The 22,932-nt window shown below is 44.2% G+C and overlaps 1 protein-coding gene across 1 annotated transcript in view; it reads left to right on the top strand.

Moving 5' to 3' along the window:
* The first annotated feature begins 2,232 nt into the window (after positions 1-2,232).
* ubac1 (UBA domain containing 1) overlaps positions 2,233-22,932 on the top strand; it is a 38,158-nt gene continuing 17,458 nt past the window's right edge. The window contains exons 1-8 of the mRNA XM_067969878.1: positions 2,233-2,554; positions 10,192-10,312; positions 12,051-12,124; positions 12,611-12,718; positions 14,888-14,990; positions 17,315-17,423; positions 20,859-21,072; positions 22,266-22,352. Of these exons, the coding sequence (XP_067825979.1) occupies positions 2,417-2,554; positions 10,192-10,312; positions 12,051-12,124; positions 12,611-12,718; positions 14,888-14,990; positions 17,315-17,423; positions 20,859-21,072; positions 22,266-22,352 (954 nt within the window). The 5' untranslated portion in view covers positions 2,233-2,416. The remainder of the gene's footprint in view (positions 2,555-10,191; positions 10,313-12,050; positions 12,125-12,610; positions 12,719-14,887; positions 14,991-17,314; positions 17,424-20,858; positions 21,073-22,265; positions 22,353-22,932) is intronic.

Below are 22,932 nucleotides of genomic sequence, written 5' to 3'. Positions count from 1 at the left end.
TGGCGATTGTTGTGCAGTGTCCGTTCATCCGTTGTCGCAGTGTCTGCATGGTCTCGCCAATGTACCATGCTCCGGGGCATCCTTTCCTGCAACGTATGAGGTAGACAACGTTGGCCGAGTCACAGGAGTATGAACCATGTACCTGGTGGGTGGTGTCCTCTCATGTGATGGTGGTATCTGTGTCGATGATCTGGCATGTCTTGCAGAGGTTGCCGTGGCAGGGTTGTGTGGTGTCGTGGACGCTGTTCTCCTGAAAGCTGGGTAATTTGCTGCAAACGATGGTCTGTTTGAGGTTGGGTGGCTGTTTGAAGGCGAGTAGTGGAGGCGTGGGGATGGCCTTAGTGAGGTGTTCGTCGTCATCGATGACATGTTGAAGGCTGTGAAGAACATGGCATAGTTTCTCCGCTCCGGGGAAGTACTGGACGACGAAGGGTGCTCTGTTGGTTGTGTCCCGTGTTTGTCTTCTCAGGAGGTCTATGCGATTTTTCGCTGTGGCCCGTCGGAACTGTCGATCGACGAGTCGAGCGTCATATCCCGTTCTTACTAGGGCGTCTTTCAGCGTCTGTAGGTGTCCATCGCGTTCCTCCTCATCTGAGCAGATCCTGTGTATTCGCAGGGCCTGTCCATAGGGGATGGCCTCTTTGACGTGGTTAGGGTGGAAGCTGGAAAAGTGGAGCATCGTGAGGTTGTCCATGGGCTTGCGGTAGAGTGAGGTGCTGAGGTGCCCGTCTTTGATGGAGATTCGTGTGTCCAAGAAAGAAACCGATTCTGAGGAGTAGTCCATGGTGAGTTTGATGGACCCACGGCGAAAAATCACTGAAGAGACTACACGATAACATCAACAAGTTCCATCCCACCATCAAACTCGCCATGTTCTTCGCAGCCTTCAACATGTCATCGATGACGACGAACACCTCGCTAAGGCCATCCCCACACCTCCACTACTCGCCTTCAAACAGCCACCTAACCTCAAACAGACCATCATTCGCAGCAAATTACCCAGCTTTCAGGAGAACAGCGTCCACGACACCACACAACCCTGCCACGGCAACCTCTGCAAGACATGCCAGATCATCGACACAGATACCACCATCACATGAAGGAACACCACCCACCAGGTACATGGTTCATACTCCTGTGACTTGGCCAACGTTGTCTACCTCATACGTTGCAGGAAAGGATGCCCCGGAGCATGGTACATCGGCGAGACCATGCAGACACTGCGACAACGGATGAACAGACACTGCACAACAATCGCCAGACAGGAGGGTTCCCTCCCAGTCAGGGAACACTTCAGCAGTCAAGGACATTCAGCCTCCGATCTTCGGGTAAGCGTTCTCCAAGGCAGACTTCGAGACACACGACAACCCAAAATCGTCGAGCAGAAATTGATAGCCAAGTTCCGCACCCATGAGGACGGCCTCAACCGGGATCTTGGGTTCATGTCACGCTACATGTAACCCCACCAGCGAAAAAAAAGTTCTCTGTTTTTAATACAACGGGTCATTCTCTCTCTCTCTCTCTCTCTGCCTTTCGGGTGTCTCTCTCTCTCTCCCTCTCTCTGTCTTTGTGTTCTGACCGCTTGTGTATTCAGTAGTCTTGGATGTAATGTTTCTCTGTCTGAACACCATCCACTCCTTTGATTGCTGTGACTATCTCTCTGCTGAGGCGTGATAACGGGCAGTTGGAAAGATTATCTGTAATCACCAGGCATTGTTCTCTGATTATATATGCTGTGCCTTTATGGAACCCTACACTCACCTGACGAAGGAGGAAAGCTCCGAAAGCTTGTGATTTCAAATAAAGCTGTTGGACTATAACCTGGTGTTGTAAGACTCCGTACATTTGTCCACCCCAGTCCATCACCGGCACCTCCACATCATGAAACCCCAGATGTGGAGATGCCGGTGATGGACTGGGGTGGACAAATGTACGGAACTCACTCACCTGACGAAGGAGATAATCTGCGAAAGCTTGTGATTTTCAAATAAAACTGTTGGACTATAACCTGGTGTAAAAACCTGGGATTTCATGTAAGATTCCTTACATGAAATCCCAGCAGTTGATGAGAGAGAGAGGGGGTGGGGGTTAAACTACAACGACCAGAATGCACTGCTCGATGTGCACATGCGCACTAGCCCGATGCAGGCGAACCCACCGGGAGTGGGTGAAAGGTGAAAGGTCGCACTGGTCTGTGAGGCAGCTTCTGGGCAAAGAGCGGAGGGAAGACTGGGGGGGGTTTTGTGAGTAAGAAAGCGGCGGGGAGGCCGAGGCCCGGGGCCTGGGGCCTAGCGCGATGGTTGGCGGTGTAAACAGTGGGGAGTGAGAAGGTGTTTTTTTTTTAAAAAAAACGCCGTTTCATACCGTTAAACTTGGTAAATAAATCCGCGGGGATCGTGCCCGGGGGCCGGGGGCCATGTTTGTGCAGGAGGAGAAGATCTTCGCCGGGAAGGTGCTGCGACTCCACATCTGCACCATGGAGGGGGGCGAGTGGCTGGAGGAGGTGACCGAGGACACGAGCATCGAGAAACTCAAGGAGCGCTGCTTGAAGCACGTAAGTCAGGCCGCTGCCCCCTACTCCCCGGGGCTGCCCTGCACACGGTGGCCTTGTGCCTGGGCACCCCTCCCCTCCCCTCCCCTCCCCTCCTCCTCCTCCCCCTCCCCTCTCTCACCCGCCTCCCTGTGGCCGCTCAGGGCCTTCTAACAACCCCGTGCATTGTGCAGGACTGAGTGTCCTTGGTCTCATTCATTCTGTGCTGGGAACAGGATGCTATATATATATATATATAAAGAAAAGCCCCTGTGAGTTAATATTTCACTCCTGTTTACGCTCATTATTTGAGGATTTAAAGCTATAACCCAGTTATGGATGTCACTTAGGTTTGGTTAGAACAAGTTTGCGCAAGTTACATTGCGGGACTGAAGCATTAAATTGCAGTTCTGCTCTTAAATCGTTGCATTTGAATCAATTTTTAATTGGATTTAAAAAAAAATAAATCATTGTCATAGGATTTGAAATATTAGGGAAATCTGCCTCGAAGGTACTTTGTGTATGAAGACTGCTGACTTATGGTGTCACCAGTACTCCATTTATTTACAAACTGGAGTGTAAGATGCTGTGATTGGACTGCAGGTTTTTTCCTTTGAATGGAATGAGTTGGGATGGATGAATAGCCTTCCTCATCTGTGTTTGTCTAGTGGTGCACTTAATATTCTACACAGTCTGCTTTGTAATTGTAAAGATGTTACTGTATTACTTGATAATGACCTGAAGTGTCCGCCTTGGCTCAGTGGTAGCACTTTCTCCACTGAGTCAGAGGTTATGGGTTCAAGCCCCACTCCAAAGACTTGAGCATATAATTTGCATTGGCGCTTCAGTGCAGGACTTGAGGGAGTGTTACATTGTCAGAGGTGCTGTCCTTAAACTGAGGTCCAATCCACCTGTTCAGGTGCATATGGCACTGTTCGAAGAGAGCCAGAGAGTTCTCCTGACCAACCATTATCCCACAAACAACATCTCAAAGCACCAGAAATCATTATCTCATTGCTATTTGTGGGACATTGCTGTGTGCAAGCTGGCTGCTGAGTTTGCCTACATAACAACAGTGACTACAATTTCAAAAGTTACTTTGTGAAGTGCTTTGGGACATCCTGATGACATGAAAGGTGCTTTACGAATGCAAGTTCTTTCTTTTTAAACCGAAGTGCATGGAATTAGCACAAAACAAGATTTATCCTAGATCTAACTGAGAGATTGCGACTGGGCCATACATTTAATGTCAGATTTGCTGCACCTGCTTCAGGAGGCCACCTCAGTTATGAAGGTGATTATTGCAACCTAGATTCATTGTGTAGGAGATGATACTCAAAAGAGCGATGCCTAGCTTAAAATGACCTGATGCTCGTCTTTAAAGGGAAGATAGGATCAGTGGTGAAATTATTTGCTATTAAATTACTGAGTATTTCTTATCAGCAATTTTTGGTCCATGCTTCCAGTGATCACTTATTTAGGACACAAAGGAAGGTTGGAATGTTGTCTTTTTCCCGTTGGGAAATAATTTATTATTTGAATTTCTTGTTATTTGTCCCCTGGCAGTAACTAAGTGTCATAAATAACAGAGGTGTTGGAAATATTCTGCATTCACAGTTTGCCCAAAGTTATATCTCTCCTTCCGCGAATCATAATATATACAGTCAGTCCCTGTTAAAAGTGAAGTGTAATCTTTTAAGCACAATATCAAACTTAAATTCTATTGACGTGCCTTTCATAGTTTTAACATTGTAATGTGGAAGACAGGCAGACATTTCGTACTCTATGGGTTTGACTGATCTCACAACCCAGAGCAGACAAAAATATAAATTATTTCTACGTGTGTCTTGTCATTTTCCGCAATGTGCGTCATACTAAAATTGATTTAAAGATCTGGAGTTCCAAGAATTAGCTTCTCGTGATGGTTCAATGGGTAAACTCACTGCTCAGTGTGTAACTAAACAGTGTAGAAGAAAGAATCTTCTGTCCGATCCTGTCGACTGTGCTGAGGTAGATACAACAGTTGGCCTCAGTATCCTGGGCTACGAAAGGGAGGAAGGTACAGAGGAGAGGAGCATAAAGACTGAACAAGGGGCCATCAATGCTGGAGTGGAGAGAATGGGGTCACTGAGTAACCCAGTGTTAGAGGAATGGGGGGATGAGTGGGAGACGCTAGGCTGAAAAAGATCACTGACTTTGAAAGTGAGGGTGCAAATTTAGAAGTCAACTCCCTGGGGCAGAGCCAGCCAGTGGATCATGGAGAGAATGTGAGTGTGGACTTTGTGCGTGTAAGGATGTGGCTGCAGCATTTTTGTACCTTTTTTTTAATAGAGGTTTGAGGCAGAGTGGTTGACTAGGAGGGTGCTAAAGAGGTTGAGCCTACAAACGCTGAAGGCGTGGATTAGAGTTTTGGCAGTGGATTAGAGTTTTGGCAGTGGTGGAAGAAAGTTACTTTTAGTAATGGGGCGGATTTTAGTGGGGGAAGTTGAGGTCGAGCAGTACACCGACATTCCACATTCCCTGACTCAACAACCAGGGAGATTGATGGAAACCAGGCCAGAGGCACATGGGAGCCAAAGAGGATGGCATCGGTTTTGTTGACGAGCTGGTTGAAATTTTCTGTCGTCCAATTATTGATACTATACAGGCAACTGGAAGGTATAGTAAGACTTGCAAGTGATGTTATGCTTATCCTGCCATCTTGGCACCTGGCCTTTTCTCATTTTCCGTTTTGCTGCTGTATCTAATGTTTTGAGGCCTGCTGTTACTCTTTGGATGGGTGCTCCGATTTCTTTGAGTATAGCCCAGGATAACCATCCATCTGACTTTCTTTGTCTTTGGAAGTAGTTGCTGGGCTCTGCTCAGCTTCAGTAAATTCACAGGAGGTGTCCCACTTGCTGCATAACTTGTTTTCCAACATTACTGTTGCCTCATTCCCCAGTATTGATTCATTCTGCTGGTGAAAAAATAAAAAATAAAGCTGATTACATACATCCTAATAATGCAAACAGAATCTGAGTTCTGCTCATTGGAGTGGTGTGCACACTGCTCCAGTTGCTGGGCTTCGCTGGCTATTCTTGACTGGGGTGCAATTTTTGAAATTCTGGCTCGATCTTATTGAATCTTAATTTGGCCACAATTGGATGCCCTGACTGCCTGGAATCGTGGGCTTGGGAAAACTGCATAACAGTATGACTATAGCTAATCCAAACTCTGCCTGTTTACCTTTTTTTAAAAGCAGAGCTGAGATTCCAGGCTGAATTTCCTCTGTTTCTATTCGTGCATGTGTTTTGACTGTCACTCCAGACCCGAGCCCATCATAAGAACATAAGAAATAGGAGCAGGAGTAGGTCATTCGGCCCCTCGAGCCTGCTCCACCATTCAGTAAGATCATGGCTGATCTTCAACCTCAACTCTACTCTCCTGCCCGATCCCCATATCCCTTGATTCCCTTTGATTACATGTTCTCCCTTTATACCTTCTTTACCCCTCTGGGCCATTCTTTCCTCTATCTTTCCAGTCCTGTTACCCATGCCTCCTTTCATTTCTCCCCTCTTGTACTTTTTGCCCCCTCCAAATCTCTAGCCCAACACTTCCTGATTCCTCTACTTTCCTGCAGCCGTCCCAGGCTTGACTCCCTTCTGGCTAAGATCACAGCTTCCCTCTGTGCCTCTCTCTGCATTCTCTGAAAGATCCATCGAGGCAATTATTGTTGCCCCCTTGATTCCACGTTTGGTGAGGAGAGTGAGAGCAGCAGGAAGAGAAGAGAATTCCCTGTAACCTAAAGCCTCCTTTTAATATAGTGGGTACAAACTGTTTGCATTTTTTTGCTGGATGCTGGTTTACAGTTGTCTATTGTGTTAATATTTCTGCAATCCATTGTGTATGATACAGTCGACAGTGAATGTTGCAACTTAAATTTATCCATGTTATTTATAAATTACAATGGGCGCAGGATTTTAAAAATTGTATTTTTAAGAGTTTATGTTCATGTATTTTGGAAAGCTGTCGTACAATTTGGTTGCACTGTGCTTGCGGGAGGTGTACAATGATGCATTTAGGTTTCTTGGCATGGTGTACTTGTGCTAGGAGAGATGCAGAATTCAAGGTTGAAGGAATTTGTTCTTGGTCTCAGGTGGGTTGGGAAATGAGGGGGTCCTGGCTACTAGTGGCCCTGTTTGTTGAGATTGTTGCTCTTGCCTGTCAGTAGATGGGTCGCTATTGCTGATCTGCTTTCTGAGAGGTGGTTTGGGGTGGGGTGGAGAATTATGCCGAGTGACCCTCCAAGAACTGGCCCCAGACATTTTGGAGTTTCTCCAGAGGCAGGTGGAGGCCAAACATTACTCGTTTGGATTTAGCCACGTTTGTTGTGAGGAATGCTGTATTCCATCACAGTGGGAGGAGATGGACCTTCATGTAACTGGTGGTTAGAGCTTGACTGTATTATGGCGGACCCTCGATCTCTAGTATCTTGAGTCACCTAGTGATCTAGGTCCTCATTGTATGTGAATTTTTTGTGCCATGGAATTTGCTACAGTGCAAGCTTATTTTTTTTTTCTCTCTCTTATTTCTCCCCTCCCGAAGTCATTGATTCCTTTTCTGGGGTAGAGTACCAGGGACAACAGTCACCCTCTGGTACCTAATCCAAGTGATCATTATTCACGTGAGAACCTTGACAGCGAGTGTCGACAGGCTATCTGGCTGTGGGGTCTTCACAGCCAAACCTGATCCTATCCTTGCTCGCTGTCCTCACGTGCAGTTCCAGCAGGGGATGCTGGACACTGGCTTATTTTTTTTACTTTCCCATCCCAGCAGTGTTGTGGCTAATTATAGCATCTTACCACTGATCTGCTGAGATTGGCTAACTCAGCACAACTTAGTGATCGAACTTCCTGCTGTGTATGGCTCAGAGTCTATTTTCAGCAGTGATCTGGAAAATATTCACTCCCTGTAATTTATGCTGAACTAGAAGGGCATCGCCAATTTGTTTTTTTAGATTTCAAGAAATAGAACCAGCTTTGATGACTGAGTATGTGGTTGTTCCCTGCCTTGTGTTAAATAGAGGTACTCTGATATAAATGGTTTGCTGCAGACTAAATTTATGCTTGTGCAGATTTCTCATTGAAGTAGAAAAAATGAAGGTGATTTGCAGTGTAATGAGTTGGAGATTGCAGTTTTTTTGAAACATGGCAGGCTGATTGAAAGGGAAAAAGAACAGCCTATTGCCCAAGTGTTAGTCTGCAAAATAACCTCCTTGTCCTTTTTTTTTGTAAGTTAACTGCTGTGGGAAATGGTAACATTCGCACTAGTGCAGTTGCAGTGCTAAACAGGGTTTGGAATTTGGGAGGAAAGACTGGAGAAAAGTAGACTTTTGAGCCATGAAAGGAGGTGGCTAATATGGGACCTCATAGAGTCGCCTAAGATAGTTACACAGCATAGAAAAAGTAAATCTGAAGTACTACTTTGATAAGCTGTGACAGGAGAACAAGGGTTCACTGGTGAAGGGCAAATATAAGATTGATGGCAGAAAGTTCTTCACACAGAGTAATCACTATGTGGAATCGACATCTGAAGGTGATGAAGGCAGAGATGCTGGAATTTAAGAAATGGATGCTATGATTGGTGGGGAGCGCTTTAGGCATCTTCAAGGTGATGAACTAAAATGAGCTTTCCTTATCTGTCTTGAGTTAAGGGATGTTGTCTATTGGTGAAGCTCTCCTGGCTGGCCTCGCATCTTCAACCCTCCAGAAACCAGAGCTCATCCTAAATTATGCTGCCGGCATACTAACTGACCCAAAGTTTCTCTCGCCCTCACCCCTGTGCTCGATAATCTACATTGGCTTCCGATCCACCAGTACTTCACATTTAAAATTCTCGTCCTCGTGTTCAAATCTCTCCCTATCTCTGCAACCTCCTCATGTTTGAGAACCTTTGAGAACTCTGCGTTCTTCCAACTTCTTGTGCATCCCCCAACTCCCTTTGCCCCACCATTGCGGCCATGCTTTCATCTATCTCGACCATAGGCTCTGGAACTCCCTCCCCCTACCTCTCCGCCTTTCCTTTAAGAACCTCCTTAAAACCTACCTCTTTTGACCAAGCTTTTAGTCCACCCCTCCTAATATCTCCTTCTTTAGCACGGTGCCAATTTTATGTCTGATTTTGCTTTTGTGAAATGTCTTGGGATGTTTTCCTATGTTAAAGATTCTGCATAAATGCAAGTTGTTCTAGTGTAGCTGGAACTTTATTCCACACAAAACCCATATTATACCTGATGAGACCATGTTTATTGCCACAGGATGTCAAATATGGAAGAATGTTCCAAGCCCCAACACTAACATCCCTCACCTGGATGAACACAAAAGTTCTCTCCCAAAGTTAATAAATGGTCCAGCAGCACTTATTGTTTTGAAACCATACAGTCTATGTGTTTGGTACGTAGCACCCACTTCAAAAAGAAAAAGAAGCTCAGCCCCAGAGGAGAAGCCTGAGCATTGTGACTTGCTTGAACTGATTAAAAATATATAATAAACCTACTTGGGTGATATTGCAGTAATTATAACTGGATCACACCTGTCGGAGTAACCGTATTCTAACTGATTCTCCATGGAAAAGCCGAGCCTGCGCCCGCATACGAGGCCCTTGGCATTTTTGTACTCTAGGCTTAGCCAACGCTGGTAAGGCCTTGAACCACTGCAACGCTTGTGGTGATGTTGTGAGATAGGGAATTCTAGGATATTGACTCAGTGATGATGAAGGACTAGTGATATTTGTCCAAGTCAGATGATGTGTGATTTGGAGGGGAACTGGTGAGGGGGAGGGCGTGCGGGGGTGATTGGTGTTGTCATGACGTTGCAGCTCTTGTCCTTCTAGGTGGTAGAGGTCGTGGGTTGGGAGGTGCTGTTACCTGATGCAGGCTACTCTTGTTACTAGGATTTCAATGAAAAGCAAGAGTGAGTGTGTGAAATTTTCACAAGTCTGTCTGCTTGAACGGTGGAAAAACACCCAGCAGTATTATTGTTGTCTTCCTTCTGATCTGCGATTTTTTTTCTGGCTAGATCATTGAGAGTTGTATAACACTACAATGGTAGCCTGATCATCACCATTACATCACAAGGCGTGGTAGCAACAAGAGATGATTAATTAAGAGGATCGGACATAACCTTACCCAATGGCTCAGTGAGTTTAAGCATAAATAGCTGAGCCATACAGACCAGTGAGGTTCTAGCTGGGACATTGGTAGGGATGCTATCGTTGGCCTCAGCACTCATGGGCTAAGGAGGGAAAAGTTAGGCAGCGTAGCTGTACCTAACTGCTACCCAGTGATCCCTGCTAGAGGTGTGCATGTGAGCTGAGACTGGGATTCTATCTGCCTGTGCCCACAGAAGTGTACCCCAGTAAGGAGTTGATGCCTTTAGGGGGGGAGGAGAGAAAGTTGGTAGAGGAAAATTTGTGAGAGAAGCATATTAGCGTAACATTGAAGGTTTAAGAATGATTTTATTTTTTTCCCTTTTCCCTGGTACCAGTACACTAACTGGGCCTAGCAACAGCACTGGTTACTGCTTCAGTATAATGGAGTTAAAGGGTTGATTGCATACCTGCAGTACATAGTACCCTGAGTGTTTAAATCACTTTTTAAGAGCAGGTATGGGTGTGTCTTGCAGTGTGTACAAGGAGGATTAGAGGATCCAAAGACAATAACGCACCACAAATTCCTTCACGCTACTTCAGAGAGGATCCTGTCAGACACAAAAACCGTCATCGAGGAGAACCTCCAGGACAAAGGTGAGTGCGGGAGCAGCTGAATGGAGGAGGAAAAGGGTGGTTAAATTTTAGGTTTGAGCGGATGTCTGGAAAAACATTACGTTACTGTGTTCTGTTTCCAAAATAGTGCAACTTCTGCTTTTAAAAAAAGCAGATACTGGTCATTTGAGAGCGTGTGGTCCCCTCTAAATTAGGCCCTATTCCTGCTACAATAACCAGCAGAGTAACAGATGGCTGGGAGTGTGTTGCACGGAGAGTAACAGATGGCTGGGTTGGATAATGTGCTTCAGTGGTTTCGATCAACGAAGCAACTTATTCACACAGCCAAACATGGGAGACTGTGTTGCAGCCTTGAAGGTGCTTGTGGCATTCTATTATTTTTACATAATTTCATTGTTTTTTTTCCCCTTTTTAAGCATTATCTTTGAGTTTGAATCTCCTGTTGCAGCTGTTAAATTTTTGCTGGGCAGCTTCATGTGTTCTTATTATTAAGAAATCTAGATGTAGGAGCATGGCCCATCGTGCGGGAAACCATCGAGGTTGAAAGGAGCAGGACAGGCGGCAAGGTGAATTGAGAAGTGGTAGTTAGGAGATGCTGAGCTTAGAGTTATAAACACCTGAAGATTGTAGAAGGAAGGAAATAAATTGACTTGGAGTAAAAGGGCTTCACAAATTGATTCTAGACAGAGGGATTGTAAACAAAAGATACAACGTTTTTCTTTATTAAAAACCAATATGTTTTTAAAAATTCATTCTGATTTTGACCCAGCGACAATGAATCTTGGGTTATGATGTCCCTGTGTGTGTTGCACAGTAATGGACTGCAGGGATTCAGATGATTCTTGCCTTATCTGGGAGGCCCTTAATATGTCTCCCTCACTCCTAGACAGAATACAGGGAAAAATCTTACCGGATAAGCAATCCCTTTCTCACCTGCAGTTGCTGTGGTTCAGCTTTGTATTTTTCTTTGGTTGGGTGGGGGGTTGGTGAGAGAGAGAGAGAGAAAAGGGTGAGATTAAAGGAAAATAGAAACATTGGGTTGTGCTAAGGCAGTGTTTTAGAGTATCCTCAATGGCACAGAGATTTTGCTCCGTGAGTAGCTGAACCATATAAACCAGGAAGGTCCCAGCCTCTGTCCATGGCCTGTGCTGAGTTGGCTGATCTCAGCCGGGGTGATGGTGGTGGAGCCATAGTAGGTCTCGGCATTCCTGAGTCAGGGAGAGGAAAATTGCCTGTGGTTCCCACTCATCACTATCTGGTGAGGGCTGCTACAAGAGCAGTTGTGTGGACATCAGTTGAGGGCAGAATCAGGCTGGGTTGTAATGCCCACAGTAGTAGCATGAATAATAGCCGCGGTGAGAAACCAGCAAACTCATAGTGCTGTGTCCCAGCAGGCCGTTTATTTAAAAGAAGACAATATTCCAGGTAATGCAGAAAAAAAGTATTATTCTTTATTGAACTTTATTAACTAGGGCAGCAACGTAGAAACTAAGACCCATGGTGACCAATATCTCTTAAAAAATTATTTTTGATCCCAGTGAGTGTCCAGGCAAAACATTAGTATGATGAGGATGTTTGTTTGTTTTATATGTTGCAGATAATTCCTGTTACTGAACTGGATAGTGCCATTAACCCTGGCCCATCGTTTTGTCTGTATAGTGTCAGATAGTGAGATGAGTGAGTAATGTGTTCAGATAATCCACTATCTTGCTGTTATCTTGACCACATGTCCATGTTCTCCCTTGTGTTTTTATTCTAGATGTTTTATTGTTAATTAAAAAGCGAGCACCTGCTGCTCCTCCTAAGATGGCTGACGTGTCTACTGAAGAAAAGGTAAGTCCCTCTTTTATTTTCCTGTTTGAATATATCTAAATCCATTTTTTTTGTTAAAACTCACGATATAGGAAATCTCCCATCTAACCTCTGGCTGCTTGTATTACATGCAGTACCGTCTGCTTGAAAAGCCACAAAGGCTACTGGGACATCACAAAAGCTTTTTACTATGACCGTGTCTCAATTTGTCCTCCTTGATGTTGTTCTCTTGAGTCGGGAGTGCACTGAATCTGAGACATAAACTTCTACATATCTGTCAACATTTCTTGTGGAGGGACATGGGGTAGGGGTAGGGGTGGGGGTAGGGGTTGTTAAGGGGAGATGCTGAGTGTATCTCTGTCTTCGGCCCAGGCTGGCATTTGAAGTCGGGTTGCTTCGACAGGGAGTCAGATGTTGTACTGCTGGTTCATGACCTGCATCACTCCCTCACTTTTTATAAAGTACAGTCGTCACGTGTAATGAATTGCACCTTTCCTTTTCTGCCAGAAAAAACAAGAGCAAAAGGCACCAGATAAAGAGGCCATCATGAAGGTGACGGCTCAGCTGGCTGCTCGGCAGGTCGATCGGATGGTCACCCAGCATAACCTGCGAGATGTATGTAACTCAGTTTATTTACATCACTTTTAAAAGAAAACATATATATATTTAAAACCAAATGCCATTCGAGATATATTTAAAAACCTTACTTCTACGCGCACTTCTGATCAAATTTTCTCGTGATGAATTTCTATGCAGCGCCACCACTGGCGGGAGGGTGTAATTGCAGCATTGCATGTTTACATAGGCAGTTTCCAATATAAATATGGGTATAGGAATTCATTATGGAATATAAAGATAGGAACAGGGGTAGGCCATTCAGCCCCTTGAGCCAGCTCCACCATACAATTAGATCATGGCTGATCTGTGTTTAGATCATGGCTGATCAGTAAGTTAACAATGTATTACCTACTAAAATGGAAACTGAATTCTTTCTGTGCACTCTGGTCCAATTATCCTTCACTGTCTAACCCCTCCTCACCTGAAGACTACACTTGATCTTGACTCCCCGTATGCAATGCCACTGGAGATTGACCAGCATTTAAATGAAAATCTTAATTGTGATTGTGAGACTAGAGAAATACAATCCCTGTTGGGGACATTCTTATCATCAAAAGTGTCTACAAAGTTAATTTTGTGGATTCAAATAATTTGTAACAAACTTCTGTGCTGGTACCAGCTGAAGCTCTGTTTAAATTGGCGAGCTGAATCCCCTCCCGCAAAGTGGAACCGTGAGGTTTGACTATATTGTGCAGTGATCTGTACCATAGCTGCAGTTTGACTAAATGACAGAACAAACAAAACCAAAATCACTCCAATGGTCCCCAGCTACCAGATCTGCTAAAGCACTTTCTGACTCTGATCAGCGTCACATGGGCAACCACTGTGCTTTGTTCCAAGCAATGAACTAGTAAATGGAGTCACTGTGGATATAAGAATATCTGGAAATTAAATAAGACAGAGGCTAGAAGCAATGGAGTGCAGATGGCTGGGGTGTATTGATGGATGAATAGTTGCAGTGTTATAGCGACATTGACACAAAATAATTAAATGAACAATCGATCTTGTAAGAAGGATATGATTAAATGACAGCTACTGGCGAAATGCAATATCTGCATTAGCCAATTGTGTTTCTGATATTTACTACAATGCCTATTACCGTCTGATATTTGTTGTGGTTCAGTGCCAATGTTGCATAACTGAATATACCCACAAGGTGTAAATTTGCTCCTGTATTAGTACAATGGGTTTTTTTGGTTTGGGGTGGGTGGAAGGAATCCTTTAAATTGTAGTTTGTGATTATAATTTGAGACCCAGCCACTGCATTCAATGTTAGTGGGTACCTTTGAGTAAAATACAAGTCATTAACATTATCTCTAGGTTCAGGCAATGCAGGTAAGCAGTCGAGCTTGACTTGTGCGATTTAGTTTCATCTTAAAGGCTCAGTTTATCATCACTGTCTTTGCAGCTGCTGTAGAAACATCAGCCTTGATTTTAATTCAGAGCAGGAATCAGGCAAGCGCTAAACCCTCCCCCTTCCCCTGAACTTGGCAGTGTGAGGCCCGGTGATTTTAACTTCCGTTTCTCACCTGCATGGCCAGTTGCCAGCTCAAAAGCGTCAGCTGGCCAGCGGGGGGAGAGGAATGTCAGGTGGCAGGAAGTTGTTCGGCCAGGACTGAAGGAACGACCCCTAGCAGACAGGTAAGTCATGGGAGGGGGTTTCAGGAGGCTCTCGCAATCTGGAAGGTGGAGGGTGCCCTGGGCAAGGGAGGCCTTAACTTTCCTCGTGGGGCCCAGAGGAGCATTCCTGCGCGTCCTAGCCCCTCAAGGAAAGGTTTTTTTTAAAAAAAATAAGAAAACTTATCTCTCCGCGCCTCTTCTGGCCCCAACTCTTCTTCCCGCTAGCTCCACCTGGCAGGAAAGCCACAGCGGCTTCCCCGCTCAGACCACCAGTTAAAACAGAAGTCTGTTCCCCGCAGGTGCCCTTGCTGCTTGCTCAGAAGGGCAGATTAAAATAGCAGACTGCAGGAAGGGAGTGGAATGCCAGCTGGTAACTCTCCCACCCAATTGTAACTGCCTGCCTGCCTGCCCAGTTTCCACCAGGCGAGCAGGGTTAAAATCATCCCTATAGAATAATGAATATTAACTGCAGGAAGGAGTTACTGGGCTAATATCTGGAGGGAAAGTGGTAATTCAATAGATTGTAAACTGACATGTAATTTCTAGTTTCAGACAGAACTCAGGAAAATCCTTGTTTCCCTAATAGAAGTTGCACAGAAACTGCTAGCACTAAATCCGGATGCTGTTGAACTATTTAAAAAGGCAAATGGTAAGATCACCAGTCTGCTGATGCAGGGACAATGGGGCCATTTCTGCCTTGCTCTGTTTTTATTGGCTATCCACGAACCTCTGTACCTACTCTTCTCAAGTTACTAACTATATTTTTGAAATTGTTTATATATGCTATTGATGCCTCAGTCGTTAAGTATAGGTCAGGAAGATCCGTGGTTTGTGCTTAGTTAGCCAGTTTGAGTAGGGCAGCGGTGGAACACTGCAATTAGACTCAGCATCCTTTAGAGCTTGGAAGGGGAAAGGTGGCCAGCAGCAGCTGCCGCAAAGAGTATGTGTGGTCCTTGGATGAATGACTGCATCAGGCTTGGCTGTGACCCAACTGCTGGGCACCATGTTGAACATCATTAGAAGCACTCCAGTGAATGCTCGCACTCGAATGTCCACTTAGATACGTGTGGTACCTGTTGAACTCTACCCCATCGGGAGTCACTAACCTTGGGAGAGAAAGAATAAGAGGTGAAAATTGGAGACAAAGACAAACTGAAACTGATGTAAGATTAGAGGCAACAAATTATCCTAAAGGCAAGGTTTATTCATCTGAATTGTCACAGAATCATGGACGCTATAAAGGGACATATTTGTGCTCTTGCTGGTGTCTGTTTCCCTTCATTCTTGCCCTTTTAAAAATGCTGATGACACACAGCCGTAGGACCCTGGAAAATGGGATCATAGGAAGAGTCTGTCGGGGAATTCCAGGGGGTCTCTGAGATCATAGGTTTGCTGTGTTTGCTTGTTATCTCTTGTTATAAACGAAATAAGAACATTTTCTGCAGTGGTGACGTGGGTTTCCTTTGGGTAGCTGGCACTGTCTTTTGGAAGCTGGGGGCGGGGGTCCCTGGGAGTGTCAATTTTTGCAGGTATCCCAGAGAGTGTGTCAGTATTTACAATTGTTCTCCCCACAAATAAGGCTTGAAAACTGTTGCTGTAGAGATACCTCCAATGGTCCGATGAATTGAAAGTGCTGCCCAGAGCTCTGTCCCCATTCATGTTAGAACTGTGGGAATATGACACAAAATGTCTGTTCCCAGGCTGCTTGTAATAAACAGTTTCAAAATAAAATGAATGAGAGAAATGAGGGGTCCCATGAAGCGTAGAAGTGTCTCCTTTTATGGGGTAGAATTACGGGGCAGTTCTGATTAATACTTTCCCTTTTAATCTTATTAATGCTGCAAAAGCAATAAGAGCTGTATGAGAACATTAGAACAAAGTTCTATATGTGCTTTGTGAAATGTTCATCCTGATTAGCATATTGTGCTGATTATTTGAATGCTTGTATTCTCAATTTCTGAAACGCGATTATTGGTGCACTAAACCATTTTAACAGAAATGCATTCTGCTTGTTTTTTTCTGAATTCAGTGTGCAATGAATTTGGGACCTTAAGTAATGTACTGAAGGGAGCCAGTCCAGGACAGTAATAAGAAATGTAACAGCCTTTAGTTTAATGAAGTACTCTTTAGAGCTCTCCCAGTGGAGCGCAACAACTTGCATTTATATAACACCTTTAACAAAAAAACAATAGATAAAATAAAAATAAAGGAATGGACACTGAGCTTCGTTTGGAGAGTTTAGAACTTCCATTGTCATCATAGCTGCTGAATTCCTCCACTCAGATCCAAGCTAGGTCAGGGTCAATTGACAGGAACAGGTGGTTTAACTGAGTAATAGTACTTGATTGCGTAATACTATTGTATTTGGAGAACGTCGGTCTTGATTAGCCACTGTTATATGATGGGTAAACCTATGAAAACTGTTAGCCGGTCCATTTTTCCACTAGTTGGAGGCAATAACCTGGATCAAAAAGACAAATCTCCCTGACTCGTGTGATCTGACTATATAATCAATGTAAGGAGTCTTACAACACCAGGTTATAGTCCAACAGCTTTATTGGAATCACAAGCTTTTGGAGCTTTCCTCCTTCGTTGGGTGAGTCACTCACCTGACGAAGGAGGAAAGCTCCGAAAGCTTGTGATTCCAATAAAGCTGTTGGACTATAACCTGGTGTTGTAAGACTCCTTACATTTGTCCACCACCGGCATCTCCACATCATATATAATCAATGAAAAAGTGAGATGTTTTGAAGATTGAATCACTGAAATTCGGTGAAAGTATTGCAGCTAAGATTTTTCTTTGGCGTTTTAAAATTTGACAGAAACAAATTTCAATACCATTGGCATGTCTGTGGTGCTCTTGCATTGGGACCGTTTATTGAATAATTTTCTAAATCTGCCTGAGAATGCTTTTATTGTTTCACAGGGCAGTTTTGCTGTGAGTGTTGCTAATGGATTTTTCCCCTTTGGTAGTGATGTTGGATGAGGATGAGGAGGACCGGGTGGATGAGGCAGCACTACGCCAGCTAACTGAAATGGGCTTCCCTGAGAGTCGAGCAGTTAAAGCACTACGGCTGAATCAGTGAGTCTGTTTTGAGGAATCTCTCTTTTTGCAAACAAATACGTTTAGGTGGAGATTTCTCTGTTGGATTTTTATGGTTGTTATTAAAGTGTACATGCTTTTTATTTTTATTGTTATTAAGGTATCAGCTGTGGGTTGTGACATATTACAGTGCACAGTGCTTTTGGTTGTATAGTTCTGTATCTTTTTGGTAGCACTAAGTATTGAGGGTTGACAGGGCAAGGTCTTTCAATTGGGAGAGTGTGATTGAGTTAAGTAGGGTAACTCCTATATTTTATTTACACAGTCACAAGGCCACTTAAAAGAGAAGAAAGGTCCAGGTGGAGTACTATTTATTCGAAGGACTTTATTTTCTTCCCCCCACCCCTTAAGGAAGATAATAGCCTGGCTGTAAATCTTTTCATTTTAAAAAAAACATGGTAATTTTATCTGAACATGAGGACTGTAAAATAGAGTCTGCCTCCCTGTCAGGCTCCTCTGGTGACCTCAATTATGAGGACCGTTCCTATGTATCATGGAATGGCTGCATCACAAGCAGCAGCGGCCATGACTTCAAACGAGGACGTGCTGAACAAACCAATCCCATGATATCACTCGACCGGCTGGGAGTACTTATTGTGTGGTTTCCTGGGGTGTGGCAACAACAGAGTGCTCCTCAGGCCAGTTCAAAGTTGGTGTCTCCTTTGTTACTAATGGACCACTTCAGGATGCTCCCTGGAATTGGCTTCACTAGAGTTGCCTAGTGAGGATTGAAACTCTGCTTGAGGATCGATGGTTAGAATTTACATTTTTTTAAAAAAATTATGGCCAGTCTGTCCTTTTTCATTCTGTACAAAGGGGACAAAACTTACTCACCTTTCCTTCCTCTGCTCAAGACTTTTCTTTATGGTTACCAGCACTCGGTCATACTGAGGACAATTGCAACACCACTAAAACAGCTGAGGTGTGATTGGGGGGGATCGCAATGTAAAATCTACTAACATTTTAACAATCTGCTTCAATTGAGTGAATATTTGATGATAATAAATCTGCTGCTTGAATACAAATTGGAATCATGGGAACTGTGTAGAGTAGTGGGTAAAGCCAGCGTACATTCACCCCTGCGTTCAAAGCAGCCCAGACTGATTGATTGGATGAAAGTTGTCTCTCTCTTTACTGGCTGCAAACATTGTAAGTGAAAATAGCGTTGAAATTACGCCATGGGATAATGTTCTGCAAATGCAAATTTGCCTGAAATTCCTCTTTCCACTATTGTAGCAGACTCCCGAACCTACATTTTTTTATTCTGGTTAACTCTATCTCCGCGACAGCGAAAAGAGGAATTTTGGATGATGCATTAAATATTTGTACTCTAGCATTCCACTGCGTAACTTCAGGGCAATAAGTTTGGGTTGTTGCAAACCAGTTTCTAGTGGATGTGAGTCCACCGTGCAAAACTGTACATATTTTTGATACTAAATTGGCCAGCTGTCCCAGAGAGGCAACGCGATGATGCTTGTAGGATGCTCTTCTAAGACCGGGGTCTTGGAGCAACGTAAGTGGAACTTTGCCTGGAATCTGACGAATGTTGTAGCACCCCTGGATGTGCTTCAGGCTGGCACTTGGTGTCAACAAAGCTTGCTACTCTCAACCAAAATCGCCACATTAACACACCGCTGGGCTCGATCCTGGACATGTCGTCAAGTTTTCTGGTGTTTGTTTTCGAGAATCCAGACAGTTTTTCATGGGTGGGGGGGGAGATTGGGGAAGAATCATGAAAAACCCAGCTGTGAACAGTCTTTCATGAGACTGATAAATTTTTAATCACCTTCGGTGCATGCACTGGAGAGGATCCCCTCCCACCCCAGCCTGACATCATTGCAGCTTCCCAGAGGTGCCCAATAAGCTAAAACAAATCAAAATAAAACTTAAAAAACGATACTCCTACTGAGTGTATTATAAATTGGAATGCTGTGGTGGGTAAACACTATAGAATCATAGAAAGGTTACAGCACGGAAGTCCACGCCAGCTCTATGCAAGAGCAATCCAGCTAGTCCCACTCCCCCGCCCTCTTCCCGTAGTCCTGCAAATTTTTTGCTTTCAAGTACTTATCCAGTTCCCTTTTGAAGGCCATGATTGAATCTGGCTCCACCATCCCCTCGGGCAATGCATTCCAGATCCTAACCACTCGCTGCGTAAAAAAGTTTTTCCTCATGTCACCTTTGGTTCTTTTGCAAATCACCTTAAATCTATGTCCTCTGGTTCTTGACCGTTCCGCCAATGGGAACAGTTTCTCTCAATCTACTCTGTCTAGACCCTTCATGATTTTGAATACCTCTATCAAATCTCCTCGCAACCTTCTCTGTTCCAAGGAGAACAACCCCAGCTTCTCCAGTCTATCCACGTAACTAAAGCCGCTCATCCCTGGAATCATTCTAGTAAATCTTTTCGGCACCCTCTCTAAGGCTGTCACATCTTTCCTACAATATTCCAGTTGTGACCAAACCAATGTTTTATAAAGGTTCATTATGACTTCCATGCTTTTGTACTCTGCCTCTTTTATGAAACCCAGGATCCCGTATGCTTTTTTAACCGCTTTCTCAACCTGCCCTGCCACCTTCAATGATTTATGCACATTAACCCCCAGATCTCTCTGTTCCTGTACCCTTTTAGAGTTGTGCCCTCTAGTTTATATTGCCTCTCCTCGTCCTTCCTACCGAAATGCATCACTTTGCATTTTTCTGCGTTAAATTTCATCTGCCACATATCTGCCCATGCCACCAGCCTGTCTATATCCTCTTGAAGTCTATCACTATCCTCCTCACTGTTAACTACCCTTCCAAGTTTTGTGTCATCTGCAAATTTTGAAATTGTGCCCTGTACACCCAAGTCCAAGTCATTAATATATATCAAGAAAAGCAGTGGTCCCAGCACCGACCCCTGGGGAACACCACTGTACACCTCCCTCCAGTCCAAAAAAACAACGGTGCACCACTACTCTCTGTTCCTGTCACTTAGCCAATTCTGTATCCGTGTTGCTACTGCCCCCTTTATTCCATGGGCCACAATCTTGATGATAAGCTTACCATGTGGCACTTTATCAAATGCCTTTTGAAAGTCCTTATACACCACATCAACTGCATTGACCTCATCTACTCTCTCTGTTACCTCATCAAAAAACTCTATCAGGTTAGTTAAACACGATTTACCTTTAACAAATCCATGCTGGCTTTCCCTAATCAATCCACACTCATCCAAGTGACTGTCAATTCTGTCCCGGATTATCGTTTCTAAAAGTTTCCCCACCACTGAGGTTAAACTGACTGGCCTATAGTTGCTGGGTTTATTCTTTTTTGAACAATGGACATAATTGCAGATTGCACCGCTTATCTGTCCAGCTGCATCAATACTTGCTGTCAGACTTCCAACTGGCAGGTTTTCCTTTCTCCCTACAGTATGTCCGTGACGCAGGCCATGGAGTGGCTAATTGAACACGCAGAAGACCCTGCAATTGATGCGCCGTTGCCCGGGGATGGGACGTCTGGAGGGACGAAAGCAATTGCAGAGGAAGCAAAGCCGGAAGCTGTCACTGAAATCGCCAAACAAGATGAGTTGACTGACATCTTCAAGAAAATTAGGCGGAAACGGGAATTTCGACCAGAACCCAGAGTGAGTAGAATGAGTTTCAATTCAATGCATGTATCATGAATGGGATGTTCCTTAAATGAAAGGTGCTATATAAGCTGTGGTGCTTTATGATGTTTAACATTGTGCTGTATTGATACATACTGAAAGTTGGAGTGTACCTTTTCCCCATAAAAGCAGCAAATTATTAATGAATCCTGAGAAGAATAGTACAGTGGTTCACTGTGAGACCTGCTGTTTTTCATTTCTAAAGCTCCCATTTTCCCCCATTCTTTATGTTTCCAATTGTCACGTCCTAATGAGGATGTTGCTGTTATTACACCAGCACTGTGTGCTCAATCCAACCAGCTGGTGGTTTGTCGTCTTGCCTCCAATCAGTGTACACATTTCTATGTAAGCCTCCTGTACCTTCAGAGATGGAAAACTGCAGAGGTGGTTATACCTTGCTGAGTTACACGAACAGTAGCCAAAGATCCCAGTGAGAAAGGGCTAAAACAGTACAAAAGGACACTGTCCCTAACCCTGCCAGAATTCTTTGTTTTAGGGGCTGGATGAAGAGGGGGAGTAAGATGCAACAAAAGTGATTGCTGCAGCACAGTTGGTGAAGAATCGGGAGGTGATGTCGAAGGCTTCGCATTCCAACTCCTGGCTATGATTTTGCTGGCAAAATGAGGAAGTCTGAGTTGTCTGCTGCTCACATGCTGGCTGCTGTGTAGTAGGCCAAAGATGTGAGATCCTAGTCTAAGGATTTCATCACTGTGCAAGGGCAGCTGCTTTAACTAACGCTATGTTCCTCGGCCTGCTGCACCATGACTGTTCCTTGCACTGGGCCTCTAGGCATATGTGTCTATTAGGAGGGGGGTAGTGAGGGGGATGAGAAGATTAAAGACAATACTGAATTGTGTTAACAGGCAGTAGTGGGGGAGGGACGAATTGCTCTGGTCACTATGTGTAACGACATTGTGTATTATTCAAAAAGAACATGTTCACGATTTTGCTACATTTAGTGACCAGGGCATTGTGTTCCCGAGATCCCTCTCAAACGAGTGCTGTTAGGGGCACTGAATGAAAACTAAGCTGATCCCAGACAGATCGAATGTGCTTTTGTAAGTAATATGGAATTTCCAGAAGTGACTAGTTTAATTGTATAGTAGTGCCAAGGCAAGTGATTTGTAAATGATTGAACAGTTACCGTTTGATTTTATTTCCTCCAATAGGCTATGATTGCTCTGATGGAAATGGGGTTCGATGAAAAGGAAGTAATAGATGCACTACGAGTCAACAATAACCAACAAGATGCTGCTGTAAGTACCAGATGGGCAGATCATTAGAGAAAACGAAAACTACTTAAACCTGATGTGTGTATATTGTGTTGAAGTTCGATGTTCTTGTTTTATTTACTGGATTCTTCATCCACTTCTTGTGTTTATCTGGACCATGCACAGATTACTTAGTTTGTTTGGGGGGGAGGGAACGCAAATTGTTTGTGCAAAATATGGGTCACTGGTGATTGAAATTAAGGTGGGGGGGGGTGTTATCTATACGTGAGTCAGCATGGAGGATGATACTATCGCCCTCTCTGAGGAGTGCACTCACTTGCCCTTCGGTCATGTCCCACTCTTGTCTCCAGTAAAAATTCTTATTTCTGGATGTTCCCTTTTGAAATTCTCAGTAACTTTACTGAAATACAAGAAAAATGTAGAAAAAAATAGTAGTGGCCACAGTACTGGTTGCTGAAGACTATGATAACATATTACGTTTTATCGTATTAGAAAAATCCCTTGCGGCTTCCTCAGTGGCTTAATGGGTAGAGGCAACACTCATTCGATAAGGTGCCACATAAAAGGTTGTCACACAAGATAAGGGCTCGTGGGGTTGGGGATA

Source organism: Heptranchias perlo, chromosome 31, assembly GCF_035084215.1.
Source record: "Heptranchias perlo isolate sHepPer1 chromosome 31, sHepPer1.hap1, whole genome shotgun sequence".
Classification (NCBI taxonomy): domain Eukaryota; kingdom Metazoa; phylum Chordata; class Chondrichthyes; order Hexanchiformes; family Hexanchidae; genus Heptranchias; species Heptranchias perlo.
Note: the sequence above shows the minus strand (reverse complement) of the source record. Positions and strands in the feature narration are given on the sequence as shown.